The 27,992-nt window shown below is 48.8% G+C and overlaps 1 protein-coding gene across 1 annotated transcript; it reads left to right on the forward strand.

Annotated features, from left to right (window-relative positions):
- Window positions 1-2,778: 2,778 nt before the first annotated feature.
- LOC149334184 (uncharacterized) lies at window positions 2,779-27,811 on the forward strand. The gene is made up of 5 exons (XM_089557880.1): window positions 2,779-2,859; window positions 15,400-15,554; window positions 23,823-23,887; window positions 25,173-25,250; window positions 27,672-27,811. The coding sequence occupies exons 1-5, from the start codon at window positions 2,779-2,781 to the stop codon at window positions 27,809-27,811; spliced, it is 519 nt and encodes a 172-aa protein (XP_089414006.1).
- The last annotated feature ends 181 nt before the right edge of the window (window positions 27,812-27,992 follow it).

Genomic DNA, 27,992 nt, shown 5'->3' on the forward strand with positions numbered 1-27,992 from the left:
TCAACGCTGTGGCCCAACAAATTTTGGCAACATGGTTACAAAATACATGCTGTTTGGACAAGCTTGCAGCCAAAGCAACGTCTCCAGTGCACGTAAATCACACAAATAGGCAGAATTTGTTCGGCCACAGCCCCGACGGTAACCGCCTTTTCGAAATTCTAAAACCTGATATGGCTGTTGCTTAGTGTCGGCTACACTGCTCTCACTGATTAATGAACCTAACAGTAATAGTTAAGCGTTCACTATTCCGTATTAGTTTACCGCCCCGCCGCGGTGGCTCAGTGGTTACGGCGCTCGGCTGCTAACCCGAAAGATGCGGGTTCGATCCCGGCCGCGGAGCTGATTTTCGATGAAGGCGAAATTCCAGATGCCCGTGTGCTGTGCGATGTCAGTGCACGTTAAAGAACCCCAGGTGGTCGAAATTTCCGGAGCCCTTCACTACGGCGTCCCTCATAGCCTGAGTCGCTTTGGGACGCTAAACCTTCATAAACGAAACGAAACGCCGCTTACATGTGCAGACACTATTCCCCTGCCCCTGCATTTCGGCACGTCCTGGGGCCGCGGCCGTCGGCTCATGACGACCTGCAGCCTTGAAGCTTCGTCAACCGGCACTCATTTGCTCATACCTCTCATCGTAGCGGCCAGGACTTCACCACTTTGTCGTGTGTGTTGTGTTATTGCTAAAACCCCTCTCATCATTGCTAAAACCCCTCATCAAAAATCGTGACTATTGACAATATTTCAACGTCATATAGAACAACACAAAAGCCTCTGCTCCAAACACATTCAGCAACTGCGACCGAACGGCTTTTGTCAAAACATCTACCCCATGCATGCGAAACTGCATCCGGCCGCAGAGGCGCTTTTTAAAAAAGCACTTTTTTTATTTTCGCGAGAGGTTAAGGTCATTTGCGGACAATGAAAGGAATCAAAAAGTAGTCTGAGATGAAAAGTTGTGTTTAATTGGGTGAACCATGCTACAATCAAATGGAGTGCCATGCGTCGTGGGATATTGAAGAAAAGTGAGTGTTTTCGGCAATACATTCCCCTTCCTAGTATAGAGCCACGACAACGTACATCAGTGTTTTAGAGAATAAGCCTACACTCTTGTTTTCGTATCTACATTTTATTATATCGATGCGGCGTGTAAATAGCATGCGCGAATAAAAGGGCGAAAGGAGGCTTGGAGGAAAGGCATGTCGCACTCAGAAAATTTCGGGGGGGTTTCTGACACTGAAACACCCCCAGGCTACGACCCTTATAGGAAGCGGCTGCTTTTCTTACGACAGCTCTAGTTCACAGTAGAACTCGAAGCCGACTAAAGGCAATAATTTTTTTATATCTGAAGTCCATTTGTCAAAGGGGCCTCTTTAGGCAGCTGTGGGTGGTGTTCAGGTATCTGAGTGCCACATGCAGAACCTGCACGTAGGATACGCAGGGAAGCCGTAGTCTCCGGCTTCGATTTATCTTGCGACCATGTTAGGTTTTTTAACGTGGAGCAACAGGGCATAGTACTAGGACACACTTAAAATTCTCCTTCATTCAACTGTAGCCGCCTCAAACGGTATTCAGTTCTCTAACTTCTTACCTGACACTAGCATTAACGCCTCTTAGCCGTCTCATCAAATAGATTTATTTAAAATATGAAATCTGAAGAGGTCCAGGCGCGATCTGCGTCCATACGTAGCTTGACGTTTGAGGGACCTCTTGTTTCTGCGTACTGCTAGTCATTCAAAGAAGAATTATATGCAATTAATGTTCACGTTAACTTGATGTCCTCCGGCCGTTGACGTAATGTTCACGTTAACTTGATGTCCTTCAGCCGCTGGCGTACAACGTTAGATTGCCATAACGCAATACGAACCCGAAAGCCCAAAAAAAAGAGTCACATGAGCGGGTAATCGTCTCGTCGGTATATTATTAAAAGTACTGGCGACAGCGGGAGAAAAAAAACAGGAAACACTAGGCTGTAATATACCGGTTGCCTCTTAATGGCGTCGCCAAGCAGCCTCTGTGTCTCAACGAAAAAATAAAACTTGAGCAGCTGTTCTCCACAGTATTATGGCATGCTACGTTCGTTTTTCCTGTACATGCCACACGTGTGCTTTCCAGGAATAAGGTATGTTGAGAATTCTGACATGTTGAAATCAGAACGGGTCTGAAGGCAATCCGTTCCCGCCAAAACCTTGTTTAAATAGCGGAGAAATTAGACATCAGAGCCCTGAACGCCCCAAAGCTCGTCTCCGTCTTTTGGCCAGCGTCCATTCAGGTGTCAGGTATAGTTTATTAATTTTTCGCTAAAAACCTTACGCCATTGTTTAAAGCATCCACTACGAAGAAAGTAAGTTTTATTTATATTTCTGTATGCATGAAAATGAAGTTTAGCTCCTACTAATTTGTAAATTTGGTACATAACCGCGATAGCTAAGATACTTAAAAGAGGTTTAAATATTTGAGACCTCATCGACATTTGTTGAGGCTCATATTCAGGAGCACGCTTGCAGTGACCGCTTGTGTTGAGTAGTCCTCATAAATTGTAATTACTGTTCATTTTGGTAAGCAATCATGAACTGTTCTATACCTGCTTCTTCTAGGACATATAGACCAGCTGAATGTTTCATTATCCTCACTCATTGCACATGTATTGTGCCCATAAAAAGGTAACGTCCCTTTTTTTCACTTCTACGCATGAATTTTCATATTTTCCAGTTCAAGCTGACTGCGAGCTCTGCAAGATTCCGCCGCGCAGAAATTTCGGCATGGTTTTTTTTGGCCCTCATGGCAGCCACAGCAGTCCTGTTCACTGACATCAAGGCACAAGATTGCCAGCAAAGTCTAGACAGCTGCGACTCCTCAAATGTGAGTGTCTTTATAAACAATCCTATACAGGAGATACGCCTGACGTATTTATCGGAGAAAAAAAAAGTTAATCGAGTTTAATTTTGCGCAGTTAGCAAAAGTGGCAGAGAGCCCGAGGAGATCATCTTTCAAGGTTAGGCAAAGCGCAGATTCGTGATTAAAACTCAGGCAGTGTTTACTTCTGGAAGTTATTAGAACCCAATTTGAATGCATTTAGGCACACGAATGCTCTAGAGAAAAAAAAATGCTAACTGAGGCCTCACACTTGGCGGGGCTAGTTGGAGTACCACGGGCGGCCACTCATACCCTGCAGATACCCTTACAGGGCGCTCCCACCGAGAATTCATCTGTTCTCGTAAGCTTAATGAAATAAGATCTCCTGGATATCTTGCAGCAGGCACAGAGGTACGGAGACCATTGCGGGCTGGGTCTCAGGACTGCGTGAATGGGACAAGTTGCCTAGCAGTTGATTCATGCTGAATAAACAACGATAGGGCTTCACTGAACGATGGCTCTAAGTGTTTTCGTGACGTCTGTCGGACCATTGACAATTTGTCGTCTTTATCATGATTACGAACCGCACGGATGCAACCGCACTGGCTGCAAAAACACTCCATTCGCATCCACTGACCTGAATCCCTGTCACCGTCTGATAAGTTCACCTTCTCTGGGATCATTAATAATAATCATGAGTACCACTATTAGGAGCACCGGAACATTTCTGCGAGAAAGTGCCGCTCCTGTTGACCTGTCAATAAACGGTTCCTGTGGTAAGCACCGCTACTCTGTCCGCGAGGCACTCTACTACGTTTACTACGTAACTACGTTTGCTACGTTACTATGTTTACCACGTCTTGAAACCAAATCCATCACCATCACTTAGCAGGGGTTTCTAAAAAGGAAAGGCGTCAGATAGGAAGACATAATCTTGCCAATGCTATTCACCGCGTCTCTACAGGACCTATTCCGAGGCCTGAATTGGTAACAGTTGGGTAAAAGAGTTATGAAAAATACCTGAGGAAATTGCTATTTGCTGAGGACATTTCCTTCCTAATAACTCAGGAAGTGAACTGAAATGCATGATCACTGAGTTAGGCAGGCCTAGCATAGCACTGGGTCTAAAAATTAACATGCAGACAACGAAAGCAATGTTCAAAAGTCTCGTAAGGGAACAGCAGTTCACAACTGGCTCTGGGGCCGGAAGTGGTAAGGAAATATGTGTACTTAGGAAAGGCAGTGACTGTTGATCCGGATCATGAGAGAGAAATAGCTAGAAGTATAAAAATGGGGTGGAGCAAATATGGCAGGTTCTCTCAGATTATGAAAAGCAGTTTACCAATATCCCTCAAGATAAAAGTATACAACAGCTGTATCTTACCGGTATTTATCTATTGGGCAGAAACGTGGAGGCTAACAAAGAGGGCTGACCTTAAGTTAAGGTCAACGCAGCGAGCAATGGAAAGCAAAAAGATAGGTATTACGTTAAGAGACCGGAAGCGGGCGGATTAGGTGAGGGAACAAACGCGCGTTAATGACATCCTAGTCGAAATCAGGAGGAGGAAATGGGCTTGGGTAGGGCATGTAATAAATAAGAAGGCAAGATAACCGCTGGTCCATAAGGATAGCGGAGTTGGATTCAAGAGTTGGCAAGCGCAGCAGGGGGCGGCAGAAAGGTAAGTAGGCGGATGAGATTAAGAAGGTTGCAGGGATACGTTGGCCGCAGCTGTCAAGGACAGGGTTAATCGAAGACATATGGGAGAGGCCTTTGCCCTGCAGTTGTCGTTGTCAGGCTGCTGATGGTGTTGGAGATGTTGATCAGCAAGGGTTGCCTGTTCTGCGCAGGACATACCCTCCCCATCTCCATCTAATCAATATTTCAGCTGCGTCATTGACAACCGTTGTTTGTTTACTATCCCAGGCTCAACTTTCGCCCTTTCCTTTCGATACCACGCTGTGTTGTTCGTAGTTTATTCCAAGAAATTCTGGTTGCTTTCATGTTTATTGCGACCAATATATTACTAGCACAATACTCTTAAAAACTTTCGTTTCCAAGGCTATTTAAAACAGCTATCCAATACGTGGAAGTACAGTCGTTTTCAAAAATTCACAAGCGACGGCGTCAGCGGCAGTAGCGGCTGTGGGGATGCACCACTGCGCTGCTACCTCCGTCGGGCTGTCGGGTGCTCTCTGCGAGCTTTCCACGAATGGCGGAAAAGTTCCTCATGTCTCGCGTATTGACACGTGAAGAGGTTGAAAAATTTCACGGGCGGCTTTCGTCGGCTTCGCCGCTTGCGGTTCCTATAAAGGAGGGCGCCTGAGTGCTCGCATGTCTTGAGTACGCCGTGAGAGGCATACGGCGCACGGAGCGTGCATCGATGCCCCCAAAAATTGCTCCAGGGCCAGGATGATTTGTTGTTTGTCTTCGGTTGCGCTCTAGAAGCAACTCTTGGGCCGAGTTGTGGTGTAGCCTGGTTTTTCTTTTATGATAGCCGCTTCGCATGTCTAGTCATGAAAAAAGCGCGTTTGATATTTTTTGTGTTGAATCTTTAAGACAGCGTCCGCTACTCTGCACTGTGCGTACATTAGAACGTATAATTTAGGCAGCATAAGGACCAAGAAAGTGGCTATGAAACATGCTTGAAAAAATCCTTATGTGGGTAATGTTCTGCTTGGCCATGGATGCTCGCGGTGAAAGATACACCTACACACCTCTTGTATTGTTTTATTCACGCAGCATTGTAGAATGTGCTGGCCAGAGTTACGCCAACGCTTATCGTAATATTAGTAGACCCTGGCATCTACTCCATTGACAAAGGTATTTTTCTCTTAATAATTTCGCCTTCATTTTGTCGTCATTTCCGCATTACCGGCCAGAGTGCACCTAAGAACTGGATCTGAGATTTTCCTGAGCTGACGTATTTCCCTTCAGCACCATTCGCCTCTTAAGTAGGATTTTAATCGAAATCGCTGTCGCTAAGGCAGCTGTCTCCTCTATCGTCTTAGAAAAAATATAAAGAAAGTGTCTGTTAGCTCATGAATAACAGGATTTTTTGATGATCCATGATAACTCTGCTAGCCAGGAAGCTGCTTCGAAACAACTCCTTAAAGCCAGCTAATACTAAAACACTACATCCTGTCCCGACCGTAATTCAGATACCAATATTAGAATACCATTTTCCAGTAAAGATGTCCGTTATCCAGAAGCAAATCAAATGGAATGCATTTTTTAAAGCTCATTAGCTTACTGCATATCCCCGATGACAAATGAAAGTAAACAGCAATTAACAAGGTTCAGGCAGCTTTTCCTCTAGGTAAGGAACGCCGCATAGAACTCCTTTTATAAATTGGAGATTCCTATCTGTTGTTACGAACTTGCCGAAGTCAATAAATGTCGCAAACCAGCGTAGTCTTATTCGTGCGTTCGAACTCGACGCAGGAGATTAGAAACCATGCCATTCACCTTGAGTTGAATATTTATTCACAAAACACAGTTAACTTGCTTTTGTTTAAACGTTATTTCGCTGTTTTCCTGGTCTTCATGTTCCATAAATTATAACTTCAAATATTGCCACTTGGTGTTCTCAGGTGGCGCTGAAGTGTCTTGGAAGACGTTGAAGTGTCTCGCGCTGGCTGGCTGCCTGCTTGCTGTATTCTGCCGGTTAGCGTCCTGTCGCCCTATTTTCCGTTACATATTTTGGTGTAGGCGCTGGGTAAAGATCCCCGTATATGTCTCATACTCCTCCGGACACCCTGGGCTCCAGTCCTTCGCTAGTGGACACCCCCGTGCACCGTGCTAGCCGGAGAAACCAAGGCCTACCTCCCGAACACGGGCTTTTGGAATCTGCCAGAGCACCCACTCATCGACCTGCCATGCCAGCTGCAGCCTACTACACCTTGCAGAATACGCGACTGCCCAAACCATTCCACGGCAGTCAGCTCGAAGACGTAGAAGACTGGCTTCTCGAGTTTGAACGCGTGGCCTCATTCAACCAGTGGGACGACGCCGCCAAGCTTCGAAACGTCTTCTTTAGTCTCGAGGATGGTGCGCGTACCTGGTACGAAAACCGAGAAGACGCCCTAACATCATGGCACGAGTTCCGCCGACGCCTGCTGGAGACCTACACCAGCACGGATCGTCGAGAACGGGCTGAAAGGGCTTTGCAGTCTCGCATTCAGATGCCTAATGAGACTGTAAGCATGTACGTGGAGGATATGACTCGGCTCTTCCGGCGAGCTGACCCGGCCATGCCCGAAGATAAAAAGGTGCGCCAACTCATGCGCGGCGTTAAGGAGCAACTTTTCGCTGGCCTCGTGCGCAGTCCACCTGGGACTGTTGCTGAGTTTCTCACGGAAGCGGTCGCGATGGAGAAGATGCTCTTGCGGCGGTCTACCACCTACGACCGGCCGGTACTCGCCGCTTCACTTACAGAGCCGCTTCCTGCCTTCGGGGCTAACCCTGGTCTTCTCCGCGACCTGATCCGCTCTGTTGTGCGCGAAGAGCTCCAGGCGCTTTTCGGTGCTCCCCTGCCGACGGCCGGCTCTCTCGCTAGCCTCGTCCGCGAAGAGGTTCAAGCCTTGAGACCTTCGTTCCCGTCCATTGACCCGCCGCCTTTACCCACGGAGTGCCGTCGCCCAACGTATGCTGAAGCCTTGCAACGTCCTGCGCCCTCTTCGGCGCAGTTTCCTCCGTCCAATCAAGGCTCGCTGTTTTCCGCACACCCCGACACGCACTACATCGACAATCGACGATCGCCCCAGCGGAAGACGGACCTGTGGCGTGCTCCAGATCGGCGGCGTCTCTGCTTTCACTGCGGGGAACCCGGTCATCTGTATCGCCAGTGCCCGTATCGACAGCTTGGGCTGCAGGGGTTCCCTATCGACATGCCCCGTCCACCAAGAGGTCAACGACCCCGGGAGATCGAGGACTACGTAGCCCAGCAGCGCATGGCGACAATTCCCCAGCGGCAGTCTCGGTCTCCATCACCACGCCGACCTTCGCCACAGCCCCAAAGCTCCTCCTGGATGGCGCAGAGACGGTCGCCAAGTCCCCGCCGGGAAAACTAAAGAGAGCGACCTCAGGGGGCGAGGCCGCTGGCAATCGATGCGAACAAGACCCCCCGACAACGCCAACAGCGACCGACCGCGATTTAAAGGCAACGACTGCAGTACCTGAACTCGGAGATCGATTCTCGTTGGATATACCCGTGCTTCTCGATGGCTATAAGGTTAGTGCTTTGGTGGACACTGGCGCTGATTTCTCGATTTTAAGCGGAAAGCTAGCGGCGCTTCTTAAAAAAGTAATGACGCCATGGTCCGGCACGCAGATTCGCACGGCTGGCGGACATGTCGTGACTCCGCTTGGCCTATGCACAGCAAGAGTCCAAATTCGCAGCTCCACATTTGTTGTCAGCTGCCTAGTTCTACCTGACTGCTCCCGTGACTGTATCCTTGGCGTTGATTTTCTGCGAGAGTATGGAGCTATTATTGACCTCCGAAAGCGCACTGTCACATTTTCTACCGAGAAAGCTGATGTTTACTCCGAGGACTGTCCACGCCGCGCCGCCCTTCGAATATCCGCCGAGAGCGTTTGGATTCCGCCACGCGCCAGTGTTTTTGTGAGTGTTCACTGCGACGCACTACGTGAAGGGACTGTGGTCGCAGAGGGCAACCTGTCCCTTTTGCTCACCCACGGCATCTGCTCAGCGCGAAGTCTCATCCATCTCCGCGACGGCTGCTCTGAGCTCCTGGTGACTAACTTCTCTAACGAGCCCCGGCACCTTTTTCGTGCTACTGCCATCGCATTCGCCGACCCCTTAGCGGAGGTTTCTGAATGTTTCGCGTTCGAAGCTGTTAGACCTGTGCGCCCATCCCTTGGCATCAGCCCGGACCTTTCGGTGACTCAACAGCGAGAACTACGTGCCCTCCTACTCGAATACGCTGCCTGTTTCGCTTCTTCGTCGAAAGTCCGGCAAACGGCTCTTCTCAAGCACCGCATCATTACGCCCGACGATGCCCGCCCCATCCATCAGCAGCCGTACCGTATCTCACCGAAGGAGCGTGAGGCGATCCAAACGCAGGTGAAGGAGATGCTTTCAGATGGAATCATTCAACCTTCCAGCAGCCCCTGGTCTTCACCTGTCGTGCTGGTGAAGAAAAAGGATGGGACACTCCGCTTCTGCGTGGATTATCGAAAACTGAACAACATCACTAAAAAAGACGTCTACCCGCTGCCTCGTATCGACGACTCGCTCGACAGACTTCGTCGCGCCCAGTACTTCTCCTCCATTGATTTAAAGAGTGGGTACTGGCAGATAGAGGTCGACGAGCGGGACCGCGAAAAAACGGCGTTCGTGACACCCGACGGACTGTACGAATTTAAAGTGCTACCTTTTGGGCTATGTTCAGCGCCGGCAACTTTCCAGCGGATGATGGATACCGTTCTCGCTGGACTAAAATGGCAAACTTGTTTGGTTTATCTCGATGATGTCGTCGTATTTTCCGAAACCTTTGCCGAACACCTTGAACGCCTGAGGACAGTATTAGATGCCCTCCGATCGGCCGACTTAACGCTAAAGCCAGAGAAGTGCCACTTTGGGTACAAAGAGTTGAAGTTTCTCGGTCACCTCGTGAGTGCCGATGGCGTTAAGCCCGACCCCGAGAAAACTGCTGCCGTCGCCAACTTTCCTGTTCCTGCAACAAAGAAAAGTGTGCAACGTTTTTTGGGTCTGTGCGCATATTACCGCCGCTTCATCGCCGACTTTTCAAAGATTGCCGCACCCCTGTACCACCTCACGCGCAATGATACACAGTTCGTGTGGGCTGCCGAGCAGCAGGAGGCTTTTGCCGAGCTGCGCAGACGACTGCTAACAACCCCTGTTCTTGCGCACTTTGATGAAGAGGCTGAAACCGAAGTCCACACCGACGCGAGCAACGTCGACCTCGGCGCCGTACTCGTCCAACACCAAGGTGGCGTGGAAAGGGTCATCGCGTATGCAAGCCGCACGCTTTCTCGCGCTGAAACAAACTATTCGACCACAGAAAAAGAATGCCTTGCGGTTGTGTGGGCAACCATGAAATTTCGTCCGTACCTCTACGGCCGCCCGTTCAAAGCAGTTACCGACCACCATTCGTTGTGCTGGCTTGCCAATCTTCGCGACCCATCGGGGCGCCTAGCCCGATGGAGCCTCCGCCTCCAAGAATTCGACTACACCATTGTGCACAAATCTGGTCAGACGCACGAAGACGCTGACGCACTCTCTCGCGCACCCGTCGGGTTAGCGGATGATAGCATAGAGGACGAGAGTGGTTTTATTGGAGTTGTCAGCGACTTAGACCTAATGACCCGACAGCGAGCTGACCCAGACCTGCGACCTCTCATTGATTATCTGGAGGGCCGAGTTTCTGTCGTACCCCGACAATTTTCTAGAAACCTGCCAGTCTTCTGTCTCCGGAACGGCATTTTGTTTAAGAAAAACTCCAGCACTGTTGACCGAGCGCACCTCCTCGTCGTTCCGGCAGATCTCCGCGCCGATATCCTTCTTGCTTGTCACGATGAGCCGACCTCCGGCCACTTGGGCTTTGCCCGCACACTTGCACGCGTGCGCCAGGCGTATTATTGGCCCAAACTTTCTCACGCCGTCCAGCTTTACGTCAGAGGCTGCCGCGATTGCCAACGTCGTAAGGCGCCTCCTCTCAAGCCAGCGGGCTTGCTCCAACCTATTGAACCGCCTCGGACGCCATTTGATCAAGTCGGCATCGATCTTCTGGGCCCATTCCCTGTGTCATCGGCCGGTCATAAATGGATCATAGTCGCGACCGACTATTTAACAAGGTATGCGGAAACTAAGGCGGTGCAGCGCGGTACGTCATCTGAGATCGCCCAGTTTTTTATGCAACAAATCGTGCTGCGTCATGGCGCACCGTCCCACGTAATCACTGATCGAGGTACGGCGTTTACGGCACAGCTCATGCGCGACGTGTTCGAGCTCAGTCACACGAACCATCGCAAAACCACTGCCTATCACCCACAGACGAACGGGCTCACAGAGAGACTCAACAGAACGATCGCCGACATGATCGCAATGTACATAGACTCGCAGCACAAAACCTGGGACGAGATTCTCCCGTACGTCACATACGCTTACAACACGGCCACCCAGGAGACGACCCGATTTACACCATTTCGTCTGGTCTACGGACGTGACGTTCAGACGATGCTGGATGCAATGCTTCCATGCTGCACTGATGACCACCCACTCACGCCAGACGCCGAGCAGTTCGCGCAGCGCGCCGAGGAAGCACGTCAACTTGCCCGTATTCGCATTCAGCGGCAGCAGAGCACGGATGCGCGCCGCTACAACCTCCGTCATCGGCACGTCGAATACCATCCGGGTGACCAAGTTTGGGTGTGGACCCCGGTACGCCGCCCAGGCTTGTCTGAAAAACTGATGTGCCGTTATTTTGGACCGTACCGAATTTTGCGCCGCGTCACCGAAGTGACCTACGAAGTTCTTCCTGACGCGACTGTGCAGCCTCAGCGTCGTCCACCCCGCTCTGAGGTTGTGCACGTTGTCCGCATGAAACCCTACTTCACGCGGTAATGGATAGTACGCTCAGTGTTCCGCTAGTTTTCGCGTGGGACACCTTCGCCCACCTCCCTTGTACATTTTTATGTGCTTGTGCTGTTTTTTTTCTCTTTCCACTGCCCGTACTGCAACCCCGCTTTTATGTTTTCCTTTTTTTTGGGAGGGGGAGTAATGCCACTTGGTGTTCTCAGGTGGCGCTGAAGTGTCTTGGAAGACGTTGAAGTGTCTCGCGCTGGCTGGCTGCCTGCTTGCTGTATTCTGCCGGTTAGCGTCCTGTCGCCCTATTTTCCGTTACAATATAGACACAATGGGGTGCAACGGGCGACACCAACTTTCTCTGGCGCATGTTTTTTTGTGCGCTTCTATGCACGCGCGTCGTGCCCCACCCACGACTCGCGTAAAGCCGAGAAAGCATCCGGCCTGACCTCCTTCGCAGCGAACCTCAGCAGTCATCAACATTATTATCATAAGCCTTACTACGTCCACTGCAGGCAAAGTTCTCTCCCATGTCTCTCTAATTAACCCTGTCCTTTGCCAGCTGCGTCCGCCCTATCCCCACCACAGACTGAAGCGACATATTTACTTGTCAAGCCGGTTACGTGGCCGCGCGAGAGTGAGGGCGAAGATTGTCGTCACTCGGTGCACCCTGGCAAAGAGCGCTGGATAACCCGACGAAGATAGCAGCCCCGCGGTGCGGTCCCGCAGGCACTCCTTTCACCGGAGCCTTGGAACGGGTATTTTCTAAACGACTGTAACTGTCAAATCAAGGCAGCAGGTTTCGGTTTCTTACCACGGCTACGCCTTGTGGTGAAACCCGGTCCTTTTGGCCGCCTTCCCTACATGTGCCGGTGATGGCTGGGATTTCAGCGCTTCATTTAAAAAATGATGTCAAGTAGGACCGCTCTACATGTTCGGAAGCAGCGGGTTCAATCGTGAGAGTATTGAGGCTTGTGTGCGCTAAATGACGAAAGTATAAGTGCGCGGTGACTTGAGCCTGCCAAGATTGCAAACTTCAAGAAAAGTGTAACAAGTTTCCCTAAAACATAAGATTTTATCGCGCAAAATAAAGTACCGACCCACCATCGACGGGACTCTTAATACCCCGTGTGCATTTGATTTGGTGAGTAGGCCTCAAGGAAAGCTTCACTGCCGTTTACCTTTACCTACTTGTATCATTTAACAAACATGCAACATAAGCTGCCATTTTTTGTATGAGTACGAGCTGGTGCACATTCTAGGTTGTAGTGGCTGGTGCGACAATCACGGTGAAACGCAATTTGGAAATCCACTGACACCACACAGTAGTCGATGATATACATGCCTGTGCTCCTGAGAATGCGGCGCGCAGGGGTTGAAACGAATAAATTCATCTCTTAATTTTTGCCCTCAAGCTGCAAAAAGAGCCAGAAAAAGTCCTGTGTTGCAAACCATCATAAAGGTGCTTTCCCCACCCTGACTGCAATGTTCTGGAATGGCTTATTGGAAATGAAAGATAGGTTGCGGAACCATAACATATCAATAAACGCCGAGAAACAAGGGTCTTGCTGGTATCTTGTTTCTCATTTCACATTAGAAAAAAGGCTCCTTAAAAAGTTAAGAGATGTGGTGGAGTAGCTTTGGCTAGTTCTTGTGAGAGACACAAGCCCAGGGACTTCAATGCGAAGTTCTGTACTTTGCTTTATGATCCATGCTTATGCGCTTAGCTTGGGGTTAGTGTCACGCCGTGGTGTATCTTCCCCAGCGCCTGTTCAATTTTAGCCCCGCATAAAATAAGCTATGTTAAGCAATATACGAAAGCGATGTTTACAGCATAGAACGGTGTCAGCAGGGTGGACATTCTTGTGAGATTGCAAGACACACTGTGTTCTACATCAGGGCCACCAAACGTTGTCTGATTGGCGCAGTGGTGTTTATTGAATTGATAAATTTTGATCATTTCCTGAGTGGGAAGCTGCTTTATTCTTGAAAAGCCTATTGTACCTTTCGGAACAAACATATTGGGTCCTTTCACTTTTAAAGTGGAAAAGTCTTGTAGTCAGAACACACTCAGACATCATTCAATCAGCAAATTCTGTGCTTGAAAATACTTCTGAGCCAGACTTCCGATTCACTGCTCACCGAGTCTTATTTTTGTTGCAACGGTTCGGTGCGCTGTAACTTTCACAAATCCTGCAGCATAATAATCCACAAAATAGGAAAAGCAGTCACCATAAGCTGGTGAATAAAAGACATGGAGAAAGTCATGACTATATGGCTTAATGGTAACACTTCTACACCAGTGGAATTGTGGAGAGACATGGCAAAAACGAAATCAATAAAGAATCAAAGTGGCTATCAATAAAAACTAGTCACACGATATCATAAAAATCACAGTGAGGCAAACATAAGTCGCTGCGCATGACATAGTATTATGGAAGAAAAGTCCTCTTCGCAACTTCTATAAGCCTCCTGCAGTAAAGTCTCATTGAGCGAGAGATTGTGGAAGAATAAATGGCATCATCTGCATGTGCGATATCTACGCACGGAGGCATGTCGCCTATGTCAAGTGGACCGAAACGGTCTGTTTTGTGGCGCTTTTATATTCCAGACTTAAAGAATCTGAAAAGTTTATACTCATTGATTGTCATTACCGTGAAGATTTTGAGTACAGATTTCAGTGTTTGCATAAGTGTAGATAGGTATCTTCCTACGCAACTAAAATTTTCGAACAGCTTTCGTTGTGATGTTTGACGATGCAAATTGACAACAACGCTAATAAAACTGTGAACAGCGGTTCAGAGGAAGTTGGTTTGATGTGTTCGTCCGCCGTCCTTGTCATCGTCATTAGCCCGACTACGCCCATTGCAGGGCAAAGGCCTCTCCCATGTCCCTCCAATTAACCATGTCCTTCGCCAGTTGCGGCCATAGTATCCCCGCAAACTTCTAAATCTCATCCGCGCCCCTAACTTTCTGCCGCACTCTGCCACGCTTGCCCTCTCTTTTAATGCACTCCGTCCTCCGCTCTTCCATCTAACCATATCGGAAAGCCATAAAATTTCGTGGACATGCAGTCAGCATACTAGTCGAATAGCATAGATGCATGAAATAAAATACGAAATTATTTTACAAATGAAAATCACAGAGATATTTAAAAGCAACAGAATGCAGAAGGGTGTTGTTTTAGAGTTTGAGAGAGCAGCTTTTTTTCTGGACAAACTGGTGTATAAATTTTCTTTACACAACCCTGAATATAACCGTGTTCGTTTTCTTAAGCGCTCGTGGTCGTCTAGGTCTGCTTCTGTTAAAAAAAGTAGCTTGCTTGAAAGGCGTAAAAAACATAATTGACCAGAGCTATACAGCTTACAAGTAAACAACATGATCGAAAATATTGTCGTGAGCAAAAGCAGATTTATTCAGCTCTGATTACAAAGACAGGTCGTCTTGGATCAGATGACAGCAACTCCTCTCTCTATTTGTCGAAACGTTGGAGAAACAAACTCCGCTTAACCCTTGTCCACTTTGCTTAACGCTATCAAGAACCATATCTTAATGCTCTGTTTCTACCCTGATGAAAAGTTTTTCATACCAACCCTCTAACCACTTATTCTTAAATGGGCTCGACTTTCATAGCTACAGTAGCCAGATAATTTTTCTGCGGGCGTAATATAACTTAGATCAGCGAAAGATTAGTAAAATCAACAAAATAACTTTGCGCTCATTTTTCCCTCTGTATATCAAAAATGATTTTTTTAAGGTGGCGTTGGGAGATAAACTCATATGGGCAAACAAAAATAATTGAGTGGCTGCCAATAAAAGCATTACCCTCAAGAAAATGGCATCTCCAATTGTTTAGAAAGCAATGGAAACACTGAAATCCGTTCCATGTTTCCTAGTGTTCTGTTTCCGCCATTTTTCTGCAACTCTAGTTTCGCATGCTTATCCTTCATCTCGAATGCATGTACGTCGGCTTCTGCAGGTGATTTCGGGATTCGGTGGCTGCGACTTCGTGACGACCACCAACGCCGACCCGAAGCGCTTTTGCCAGCGGTACCAGAAAACCTCTGTCTCTGAAGACGGCACCACGGCCTATTACAAGGTGGTGTACAAGAATGCCGGTTGCGATGACACCCCGTAAGCTACCTTCGGAGAACTGTTACTCTCGAATTATCAATTTCCATTTAAAGACCTTACATCAAGGGGCACAAAGTATGAATTTGGAGCAACAAAACTTCCCGAAACAAACTGGTTGAAAACCCGACTAAAGTTGTCGCGACAGTGGCACTGTGGCTGCTAGACTACAAAACTGCTCGAAAAAGAACTAGATTAAAACTCGACCCAATCTTTGTCTCGAGTGTGGCACCGTGACTTTTAGGCGCAGTATACGTCTTTGCTGTGGTGACCCCTTTGTAGTGCGCCAACACTAGATGTATCGCAGGAGCAAAGCATACCGCTAGTGCAAAGACTGTTAGGTGGAGCCTCCAGCTGCAATGGTTGGCAGGTGACAAAGCATTGAGAGGGAACTTTCGCTGCGCTATAATTAGGGGTCCCTAGCTTGAAAGTCGTTATGAGTGCTGGTGAAGCCTGATAGTGTCCTGCGGAAGGAAGAGAACAGGCTCAGCAGGAACTGCAGCCGCATGGAAAGGGCGAGTAACCTCAGCTCACTTCATGCGGAGTGAGCGGAGGTAACTTGTTTGTCAGGGATCAAGTCGCGCAGTATCTTGTACGTTGTCTCCGTTCTATCTATAATATCACTCCTCAATTGCTTCTACAGTTGCTCTATACATTACTAGTGTTCTTGTGATCTTGTGCATTTATGTAGCCCTCTATGATAGTTTTTGCTAGCGTGTTGCTCTGTTTCCTCTTCCACTAGTTTCTGGGGCAGCAGCCAGGAATTTCGCCTGTAATCAGGGCTCTATAGGTGAGCGTGTGTCCTTTTAATTACGGCGGTGCGCGCGATGCCACAGGACAGCACTTTGCGAAATAATCAGCGGTTACAATCGAGTACCACAAGGTTGGGCGTATCACCTTTTGTAATGCCTCAGGTTTATATACGTTCGTTTATCTCCTCAGATGATTTTTTAAAAATGTCCGAAAAGTTCGTTATCGCACGAGGGATTTCGTAGATTCTGACGGTTGCTATTATGTTATATGTGTCATCTTGCATCATAAAAATCCTATGCAGGGTTCGACAAATTGCGCGACGTCGGTCTTTTGATGTAGACAAATTATAGCCAAGGGTTGGCGCAGTTTTTGGACTCAAGGTGCACAGTGTAACAAGATAATCATAATTCATAATAGCTAATGAGCAGAAAAACTTACGCGAACATTTTTATACAATGAGGGGTGTTGTCATATCGCGCTGCGGACACGGCAGCTGCTAGCAGTCTGCGGTAGAGGGTATAAGGTTATTAATCAAGCTTAAGGCCGCCGCGGTGGCTCAGTGGCTATGGTGCTCGGCTGCTGTCCCGAAAGACGCGGGTTCGATCCCGGCCGTGGCGGTTGAATTTCTTTGGAGGAGAAATTCGAGGCCCGTGTACTGTGCGATGTCAGTGCACGTTAAAGAACCCCAGGTGGTCGAAATTTCCGGAGCCCTCCACTACGGCGTCTCTCATAGCCTTAGTCGCTTTGGGACGTTAAACCCCATAAAACCATAAAAACCATAATCAAGCTTAACTCAATTCTGTAAAATTTATTCTGTAGAATACTTCATCACTCTTCGTTGTTTTTTTCGTGTTCCGTGGTTTTATTATGAAATACGTTATCCGTCCCACTGTTGACTGCAAGTCCATTCCTTCATTTGTTTTGCGTTCAGTAAAGAAATAGATAAATCATGGCGATCGGATTGCGAATATTTCCGCGAATCTTTGTAGCGTTTGTTTGTTGTGTTTATTTGTTCATGCTTCAAGGCTGCCGGCACGCCATTTATCGCTTCGTTTGTGACGCAAGACACGCCTAGAATTATCTGGATTGATCGCAACCGGACGGAGCCATTTCTAGTTTGCGCCAGAATTTGCTAGTAACTTATAAAGCTTTATCTCGAAGGTTCCCTATCAGCTTTAAAAAGAGCACGGCCGACAGCGGCGGTCACTCTGTTCGACGACCGCCGAGCACGCTTGTTGCTACGCCGCCGCCAAGTGATTCAGTTCTTTGCGGGCGCAAGTCTGCCAGAATAAAGAGTTCCGTTTCGAAGACATTCTCGCTGTGTTCCTGTTCGCTGGACTGCAGTCACCACTACGTGACATCTGGTGGAGGTGCTGATCTGCTATCCAGCTATGCCCCTCAAGATGGAACCTGGTGCACAGCCAACGCCTGTCGTGCTTCGCCAGCCCCGGGAGCCACCGACGTTTCGTGGAGAGCCACACGAAGATGTAGAAGACTGGCTGGACATGTACGACCGTGTGGCAGCACTGAACGCCTGGGACGACAGCTTTAAGTTCCGAAACGTTTACTTTGCATTGGACGGCCCTGCCAGAACGTGATTTGAAAACCACGAATCTTCTCTCACGACCTGGGCGACCTTCAAGAAGCAGCTCCTTGGTACGTTTACTAGCGTCGTACGCCAAGAAAGAGCTCAGCTGCTTCTAGAATCACGCATCCAACACCCGAATGAGACTGTGACCGCGTACGTAGAAGACATGAAGCGCCTTTTTCAACGTGTCAATCCTGACATGACGGAGGAGAAGAAGGTGCAGCTTTTGATGCGTGGTGCTAAAGAGGCACTTGTCGGCGGTCTGACCCGCAGCCCACCGACGACGGTCGCGGAATTCACCACTGAAGCAGCCGAAATTGAGAAACTCCTAGAAGCACGAGCCCGTCATTTTCCTCGAGAGGCCCAAGTGACCTCGACTGTCCTCTCGGATGGCACAGCATTCGGAAGCAACCTGCGGGATGTTATCCGCGAAATTGTACGGGAAGAGCTGCGTCGCCTGCTACCATCTTCCAACCAGCCTCAAGTCGCGACCCTTGAGGAGATCGTACGTGAAGAAGTCCAGCATGCGCTGGGCACCCCGTCATCTCCGCCTCCTGCTGAAGTTCCACCCTTAACCTATGCCGCTGCACTACGCAGTCCTCAGCCCCAACGCGAGAGCCGAAGTCCGCCTCTTCGACGTGAACCAGCTGTTCCCGAACGCCGTCCCCCTGCCCTCGCCCGCCCAACCTACGAACGACGACCAAGCCCCAGGAAGTGCGACGCCTGGAGGACTGCCAACAACCGCCCGCTGTGCTTCCATTGCGGCGAAGCCGGTCATGTACTTCGCCACTGCCCATACAGACGCATCGGCCTGCGTGGCTTCGCCATCGACGCCCCACGACCATTCCCCGGCCAGCGACCACGCGAAATCGACGACTACTTGCATAGAGGGGAGTACGCGTCGTCAAGCCGTTTTTCCCACTCACCGTCGCCGTCCACCGCACGTTTTGCATCACCGGGCCGCAGCTACGCCGCGGCTGCCCGAGGAAGGTCCCCAAACCCCGTAGGGGGAACTATACAAAGCAACCTGTGGAGGTCAGGTTGCTTGCCGAGGAAACGACGAAGATCCTCCAGCGACCACGCCGTATGAAGACGCCGCACCTACTACACCGACGACGCATACAACAACCTCGATCACGACGCAAACCGCCTTCCAAATTACGCCGCCATCAAGAAAATCTCCGACCACACGCTCCGCCCACGATTCACATACCCGACGAAGCCGTAATCCGACTCCGAGGACGACGTGTAACTCCAGAGCCAGGACATCCGACTTAAAAGTGGTTATCGACGGCTGGAAAGTCACCGCTCTAGTCGACACAGGAGCCCATTATTCGGTGATGAGCGGACCATTTGCTGCGCAACTGAGGAATGTAACGACCGCTTGGGACGGCCCACAAATTCGCACCGCAGGGGGCCACCTCATTACGCCATCAGGACGATGCACAGCGCGAGTGACTCTCAAGGACATACCTATCCCGCGACCTTTGTAGTGCTACGAAATGTTCCCGCGATGTGATCTTGGGCATGGATTTCCTCAATGAGCATCAGGCGATCATCGACCTGCGATCTAAGATGATCACACTTTCCACGGACGAGGCCATTCCATCGATGAGAACTCGGGAACATCATGTTGCACTCAGTGTCCTGGAGGAACAAGTGAGTGTCCCACCCCGCTCAAGCGTCATTGTCACCGTAGGCGCCACGGAAGCGAATAACACAGAGGCCATTATCGAGGGGAACATGCAGTTGCTTCTCGACCGAGGAATCGGCATCGCCAGAGGCATCGCACATTTCCGGAAAGGACAAGCCGAAGTACTCCTGACAAACTTCAGCGAAGAATACCGGCACGTTAACAGAGGAACGACGATTGATTTCCTCGACGAAATATCCGACGTACGAGACTCATTCGCCCTCTCCGATCCATCCATTGAAGATTCACCTGACCGAGAGAACTCGCCCACTTTCGACATAAACCCAGCCCTGCCCCGGACCAGACAAGAACAGATCCGCAACCTCCTTCGGAGCTACAGCCAGTGCTTTTCGTCGTCGCCAAAAGTCCGACAAACGACAATTGCAAAACATCGCATTATAACCGACCAGCACGCCCGACCTCTCCGCCACAGCCCATACCGAGTGTCGCCGCGAGAACGACAAGCCATCCGGGACCAAGTGGAAGAAATGCTGCGCGACGACGTTATCCAGCCTTCAAAGAGCCCCTGGGCGGCACTTGTTGTTCTAGTGAGAAAGAAAGACGGTGCACTTCGATTCTGCGTTGATTACCGGCGCTTGAACAACATCACAAAGAAGGACGTCTACCCCCTCCCTCGCATCGGCGACACGCTGGACCGACTCTGCAACGCCAGATATTTTTCATCGATGGACCTCAAGAGCAGCTACTGGCAAATTGAGGTCGATGAAAGAGATCGCGAGAAGACCGCATTCATCACTCCATATGGCCTCTTCGAGTTCAAGGTGATGCCGTTTGGTCTCTGTTCCGCACCAGCGACATTTCAACGAGTAATGGATACAGTGCTTTCAGGCCTGAATTGGCAGATTTGTCTGGTATATTTAGATGACGTCGTTGTCTTCGCCTCGAGCTTTGAGGAGCACCTGAAAAGGCTTCAAACAGTACTAGACGCAATCAAATCGTCCGGGCTAACCTTGAAAGCAGAGAAGTGCCACTTTGCCTATGAAGAGCTGCTGTTTCTAGGCCACATCGTTAGCAAGGAGGGAGTACGCCCAGACCGGCAGAAAACAGCTACTATCGCAATGTTTCCGCCACCGGCCGATAAAAAAGCTGTGCGCAGATTCCTCGGACTGTGCGCGCATTGCCGACGTTTCGTCAAAAACTTTTCGCGCATCGCCGAGCCACTGACCCACTTGACAAAGGCAGATGTGTCATTTAAATGGGAAGCGCTGCAAATACAAGCCTTCAAGGAACTTGAGCGCCGTTTACAGACCCCACCGATCCTTGCGCATTTTGATGAAAACGCCGAGACAGAAATTCATACCGACGCAAGTAGGGTGGGCTTAAGCGCTGTCCTCGTGCAGAAAATTGACGGAGTGGAGAAGGTCATCGCGTACGCTAGCCGTTCCCTGTCCAAAGCCGAAGCTAATTATTCGACAACTGAGAAGGAGTGCCTTGCCATCATCTGGGCTACGTCGAAATTCCGCCCCTACCTCTACGGACGACCGTTCAAGGTGGTCAGCGATCACCACGCACTGTGCTGGCTCGCCAGTTTGAAGGACCCCTCCGGCCGCCTCGCTCGATGGAGCCTGCGGCTCCAGGAGTTTGATGTAACCGTCGTTTACAAGTCCGGACGCAAGCACTCTGACGCCGACCGCCTGACATGAGCCCCTGTAGATGCACCACCGCCGGACGACGATGAGGACGCCTTCCTGGGACCCATCAGCTTCAGCTCTTTTGTACAACAGCAGCACGCGGACCCCGACACAAAATGCCTCATCGAATACTTGGAAGGCAAGGTTTCTTCACCCCCACCTCGTTCAAGCGAGAATTGTCTTCGTTCTCTTTACAGAACGATGTCCTCGTGAAGAAGAATTTTGCAGTGAACAAGACAGCCACCTCCTAGTTGTACCTGTAAATCTCCGCGGAGAAGTTCTTCAGGCCTCACACGACGTGCCGTCAGCTGGACGTCTCGGGTTTTCTCGCACCCTCCGCCGCATTCGACAGGTATTACTGGCCCCGACTGTCTGCCGATGTCGCACATTATGTGAAAACCTGCCGAGATTGTCAGTGACGAAAGACCCCTCCAACCCGACCAGCAGTATTTCTGAACCCCATTGAACCCCCCTCAAGGCCCTTTCAGCAGATTGGCATGGACGTGCTTGGCCCTTTCCCGAAATCAACATCTGGAAATACGTGGATCATTATAGCGACCGACTACCTGACCCGCTACGCCGAGGCAAAAGCCCAACCGAACGGAACAGCAGCAGAACTCGCCAAATTTGTGGAGAACATTCTTCTGTGACACGGCGCCCCCGATGTGCTCATCACTGACAGAGGAACAGCATTCACTGCGCAACTGACGCAAGCCATCCTCCATTACAGCCAAACCAGCCACCGGAGAGCAACTGCATACCACCCGCAGACCAACGGACTGACCGAGCGCCACAACAAAACCATCGCCGATATGCTCGCCATGTATGTCGATGCCGAACACAAGACCTGGGACGTCATCTTGCCTTACGTAGTCTTGGCCTACAACGCTGCAGTGCAGGAGACCACCCAGATGACGCCTTTTAGGCTCGTCCATGGCAGAGAGGCCACGACCACGCTGGACGCCATGCTGCCGAACGTTACCGAGGAAGATAACGTCGCCGCCTACCTACAACGCGCAGAAGAAGCCCGCAGACTTGCCCGATTAAGGATCAAAGACCAGCAGCGGACCGACGCCACACGCTACAACCTACGAAGACGCAACGCGGAATAATACAAGCCGGGAGACCGAGTCTGAATTTGGACGCCCATTCGCCGCCGAGGATTGAGCGAAAAGCTTTTGCGACGCTATTTCGGCCCGTACAAGGTTCTTCGTCGGCTAGGTGAATTGGACAACGAAGTCGTCCCTGACCAAATAACTGCACCTCAGCGACGCCGCGTACGACCCGAAGTAGTCCATGTCGTACGCCTAAAGCCCTATCATGCACGCTAAAGGACGCCGTGTTTCCACATTCGGTTTTTATTTTTGCACAATCCGTTTTTGATTGTTGATAGCCGCATTATGTTCTAAAGCATCGAGTCGATGCTTCTTTGAGAGGGGAGTAATGGCGCGAATCATTGTAGCGTTTGTTTGTTGTGTTTAATTGTTCATGCTTCAAGGCTTCCGGTAAGCCACTTTATCGCTTCGTTTGTGACGCAAGACACGCCTAGAATTATCTCGATTGATCGCAACCGAACGGAGCCGTTTCTAGTTTGCGCCAGAATGTTCTAGTAACTTCTAAAGCTTTATCTCGAAGGTTCGCTGTCAGCTTTAAAAGAGCACGGCCGACAGCGGCGGTCATTCTGTTCGACGACCGCCGAGCACGCTTGTTGCTACGCCGCCGCCAAGTCATTCAGTTCTTTGCGGGCGTAAGTCAGCCCGAATAAATAGTTTCGTATCGAAGACATTCTCGCTGTGTTCCTGTTCGCTGGACTGCAGTCACCACTACGTGACAATATGATATATACGAGGTTTTCGGAGAAGTTCAATGCAGACTTTTCTTTTGATATTATCGAAATGTATTGGGGTTAGGTCTATGAAGATAGACTTTACGCTCAGGCGGTCAGCGTTTAGTAACACGATCATTACTTAAATAATATTATTTTCTTTATTTTGGTTATAGGGTGGAAGGTTATACTGAAAAACTGAGGGATACCAAATGGGAAGCCCGTATAGTTAATAAAATTTCATAACCGGCGTTGTAGTTCGACATATCGGATCTAGAATAAACGCGCCTTTGAAAGCTGTTCTAGTTAGTATTCCCGTGTTGCACAGATTTAAACTGGCATCACTTCAATGCAATAAATATGTTGTTTACGTGTTGGACAAAGCGAAAGAAAGTTCTCATGAAAGAGCCAACTTGACGAGCAAGTTTATAATTTGGGCTTTGTTTCGGAGTAGAATGCTTTCAAATCGCGACTAAACTTTGAGCGCTAGCAGCGAAAATGAAAATTTTAGTAGCTATTTTTCCTTAATCGGCTTTTCATAGCATTTGTATAAGTAAATATTCTCCGTTTTGTCGTACAAATAGTCTGGGCATGCAGCACATACGTATCTTTCACGCCGTTTCCAGCAAAAATCTGTATTGAATAATTTACAACATCTGAAAAACGTTAATAATTTTGCTTTCCTGTCGGTGGTTTCCTTGCTGTTCCTATATTTAAATCTTAGAAGGTATATTTGGGATGATTACACCTTCTATTTCAGGCTTAGAGATAATGCTACCTTCAAAGCAGTAAACAAGACGGTTCTGCATTCCAGTTCAGAGAAAGGTGAGTCTGAGAACTAAGAAGTTTTTTTTATTTATATGAACAAGAAAGGAGAGGTTAGTGCCGCATAGCGGCTCTGGCTACTCATTCCCGCCAATTCTTAGAAACCACTTCGCCCGACGGTATACAGTTCAAATACAAACAGTACACAACCTATAAACCAAAGTACAAGCGTCAGGAGAAGTAATATTATTGAGCCAGCAGAAACGCTGTACATGTTAATATAACAGTACACAATGCGATATACTAACAGATATGAGTAAACAAGGACAGAAGAACAAAAAAAAATCATTTGCGATACACACAGCAAAAGTAAATAACAACGCTACTTAAGCAGTCCAAGGAGAGGGCTGAGTCGGGCTGGTTGGAGTCGCGCTGGTTTGCCTACCATTCTACTTAAGCAGTCACTCCCAAATAAAAACAAAGCTTGTTTGCAGCAAACACATCAACATAAGAGCGCTCACTCACACACTACTAAACTAGTATTTCCCAAGGATGCCGCTGTCCCCTAGAGATGAAATCTATGCTACAAGTGCTCGCCTTTGGAGTGCACACGTCGGCCACGGGCCAAATAAAATTTGTAGACTTAAGGGTCTTTGGTCTATAGCACTCAAGTTTCTCTTCAATCGCGACGTGAAGTTGCCTGCACTCGTAAATCCAATAACAGGTGAGCCAGATCGTCGTTTTCTGGGCCCTACGCACACCGTCGGCTGTCTGCGTGAGTAATTCTATCAAGAAAGGGCTTTGTGTAAGCCTTTCCTAAACGCAAGCGGTGAACGAGGGTTTCTAAACTTCTGCTGATAGGTAATATACTATTAAACCGCAGCAACGGATCGACGAAATGTAGATCACAACTTCTATGGTTTGGCTGAAACCATATCTGTTCGTTAATTTTATTACGCATGTCCCAAAGAAACGGCGCAATGTGCCTGCGGATAATGGAAGGCCTGAAGTGAGGGCATTGGTGTCACGGCTGAGTGCGCCGGCAGAGGCCCAATGGATGTGCAGGACCTGTATTCATGTGTTTGTGACCAAAAACACATCGAGAAGGCATGCTGTGATCGGAGTGCCCACACATGAAATACGAGAGGGTTTTCGAATAGAAAAAAAACGTATCACTTGAAAACATGCTCGTACGGCTAATTTTTATGGTGTTAGTCATTCATGGAGCCTTTAAATTGCAATTTTTTAAGAGCTCATGACGGATCAAAATGCGGACATAAAGCTTATAGTTGTTTTTTATTATTTAGTAAACAAGTTTCATTTCACATTTGATTTTTCTTTTCAGATCCGGAAGTAGAAGAACTGAATATTGTTTATCTAGTCAACAATATCTGCTTTGTTGCACAGTCAAATCAAACTGAAGGTGAGTGCCACGTCAAGCCATCACTTTCCAATAGGCCTACATCTTACTGGGAATTAAGTTATGTGACTCACCGTCGGAACCCCGAATTATCGTGCAACTAGCTACTGCTCAAACATTTTAAAGCTTCTCTTTTTGAAGAGCCGATTCGCGTGAAGACGTAGAGTGGGCTGTAGCGCTTGGGAACACAGCTACACAACTATGGAACACTGACACCATTCCTACGCCGCTCGCTCAGCTCCCGCAGAAGGCAGCGGCTCAGTATATGGTCGAGGAAAAGAGATGCAGGACCGACCCGCGAGCGCACTACACTGAGCAACGCCTACTCTGTGAGTGGTGCCTCCTGATGAAGTGCAGCACGCTATTCGTCGCTACCTACACCGCTTCACCAGAGCACAAATGTCACCGTAATGCGTGTACATTCGGCTATTATCGCCTGTTTTACTGCTCAAATTAAATGAAGATCTACTGTACTCATGGCTTCGTAACCATTAATTTTCTGCTCGCCGGAATAAATAGCGCCTCTGCGCTAATGACGCTCACGGCAACAGGGGCGAGTAAACCTGCCTTCGAACACATCATCAGTTTGCGGATGCAGATAAAACTGCAACGTTGGAACTTCTTGCCTGGCACTCATCCTCGACCACAGCTGCTCCCGCTGTATCAACGCAAACGGACCACGAAGGGCGGGAGGCGCACGTGAGCCTCCTCTGACCTTCGCGTTCCCTTCTCTAAGCGTGGTCCACACCTTTTACTTCGAAAATATGAGAAGTGCAGGACGAGCTTCTGCGTGAAAGACGCAGAGCTAATCCCTCCAACAGCAATATTTATGCACTGCCAGCAGTGAAGCGCCCCCATCCCGCATACTGCTGAAGCAATGAAGGAGCGTCAACGCTCAAGAATATCAGCTGAAAATATTTCACTTTCCAGGGAAGAGTTTACGATCGTGAATTACAATGCTAAAGAGAGTACTCGGGTATACTATGTGTTATCCCCATTTCTATTCGAATATCCGTGAAAAGCTTAACGTACGGAGGAATACTGACGAAAATATATTGCCAATTGGCTGGTGTAACGTGTTCAATGCCGGCAACTAGTCTAGATAAAAAAAAAAGGTTTACCTTGTGTGCTGTGCGGTGATATTAGTCTTATAGCACAACCCCAAAGCGCGTTCAACACTTGGAGCGCCACGGGGACGTAGTGGTTTCAGCATCCGTCTTGTATGCGGGAGGTACAGGGTTCGATCCGCATTTTCGAGTGGTAAAAAGCTATGAAACAATGCTTGCAAGCTTTGCCCTAGCCCCGTTCTCGGCTGCTTTGCGTCAAAATGATCGGAAAACGAGCCTCGTGCGTCGAAAAAAAGTCAGCAGAGACATTTAAAGCTGCTTACGTATGAGAAGGCGTCAGCCTTCACGCTAACTTTGTGAATGCAGTCGCCGTGCTGCTTGGTGCAACCCGATGCCACGCATATGGCAATTCTACCTCTGCATGGCTTACGTAGCTGCCGCCGCGACGCCGCCGCACCCCTTTCGATCTGCGCGCTCATCCGCCTTAAGGGTATGACGCGATAGCTAGTGTGTTAATGCGCATATATGCAGAATTGGTCTTTCTGCACTTAAATTTCATGCATCCCTAGAGGTCCCCACACCACTCCTGGAGCAGTGTGCAGTGGTTAAGCGGTGCGCCACTGCCCTGGAATGGCAGGTGCTGTCATCGGTGATACCTGTGCGATTCAGACTGCTCCCGGGCAACCTCACGTGGTGATTTTGATGACAGATTTCAATTTAGTGAAACCGCTTTGTAAAGCGCGCCATGGCATAAAGCAGTTTCAAGGCGTAAGCTCTACATGCCCCATTGAGCGAAAACCGGTCTATGTGTGTGCGTCAAGACTCGATGGCAGCCATAAAAAATGACGTTCTCATGCAATCTGGCATGCGATGTTGGTCCGGAAGAGCAACCTCGCGTCGTTCACCATTCTGTCGTGCTCTGCATCTCTGGTCCCAAGTGAAGCAAAATGCACAAAAGCGGAGGATATATCAATAAGGAGAAGTTTTCATCTCTATTTCAAGTTTATTCTGAGAATATTAGAAAGCCTAAAAAAATTGTCCTCATTTCAAGAGACCGAGAAAAAGCGTTTAGATGTTAACTCGTAACAATAGCATTACATAGTGTGTCCTTTCTAGTGCCACCTATGGACCTTTTCACGATCCTCGGTAAAACCGGTTCTCTGGGCGGCGGGGATATCGCAGGAGAACTTATCCCTAAGCTGTTTTCGGTACTGCCAGCACAGCCCAGTACCCAAGATGGCTGCGCTCATTGTGCACTATTGAAAATATCTATACAGAACATTCTTTATGCGCCATTATGAGAAAACGCTAGTTGTGTCAATTGTATAATCAAAGGTTCATTTCCTTCTTTTTTCAGCCTATTATTTGTGCGACAATTTTCTCAAGGGCATCAAGAATGACCACGCATGTTATGAGAAGCTGATGGAGTACGCACGCGGCAACATTACACATCTGCGGGACCAGTACTTGTGCAAGAAGATACCGCCTACCCCTTAAATAAACCAGAAAGCCGCAGTATTGATGAAAACATCTGTGGCAATAGTGAAAGAAAAGCTTCCAAAAGCACAGTCGGAGAACGGTTCTTTAATTTTTTCCTACCCCCGTGGACATTTATTGGGCATGTGTCAAAAATAAACATTTACAGTTTGCACCATTGAACATTTTCTGGGTGCACACT

Source organism: Amblyomma mixtum, chromosome 8 (genome assembly GCF_055824585.1).
Source record: "Amblyomma mixtum isolate Tamu chromosome 8, ASM5582458v1, whole genome shotgun sequence".
Taxonomy (NCBI): domain Eukaryota; kingdom Metazoa; phylum Arthropoda; class Arachnida; order Ixodida; family Ixodidae; genus Amblyomma; species Amblyomma mixtum.

Coding starts and splice junctions, on each gene's coding strand:
- LOC149334184 (XM_089557880.1), top strand. CDS start 2,779: ATGGCAGCCACAGCAGTCCTGTTCACTGACATCAAGGCACAAGATTGC. Junction 2,860..15,399: donor ACAGCTGCGACTCCTCAAAT/GTGAGTGTCTTT, acceptor CGGCTTCTGCAG/GTGATTTCGGGATTCGGTGG. Junction 15,555..23,822: donor GCCGGTTGCGATGACACCCC/GTAAGCTACCTT, acceptor CTTCTATTTCAG/GCTTAGAGATAATGCTACCT.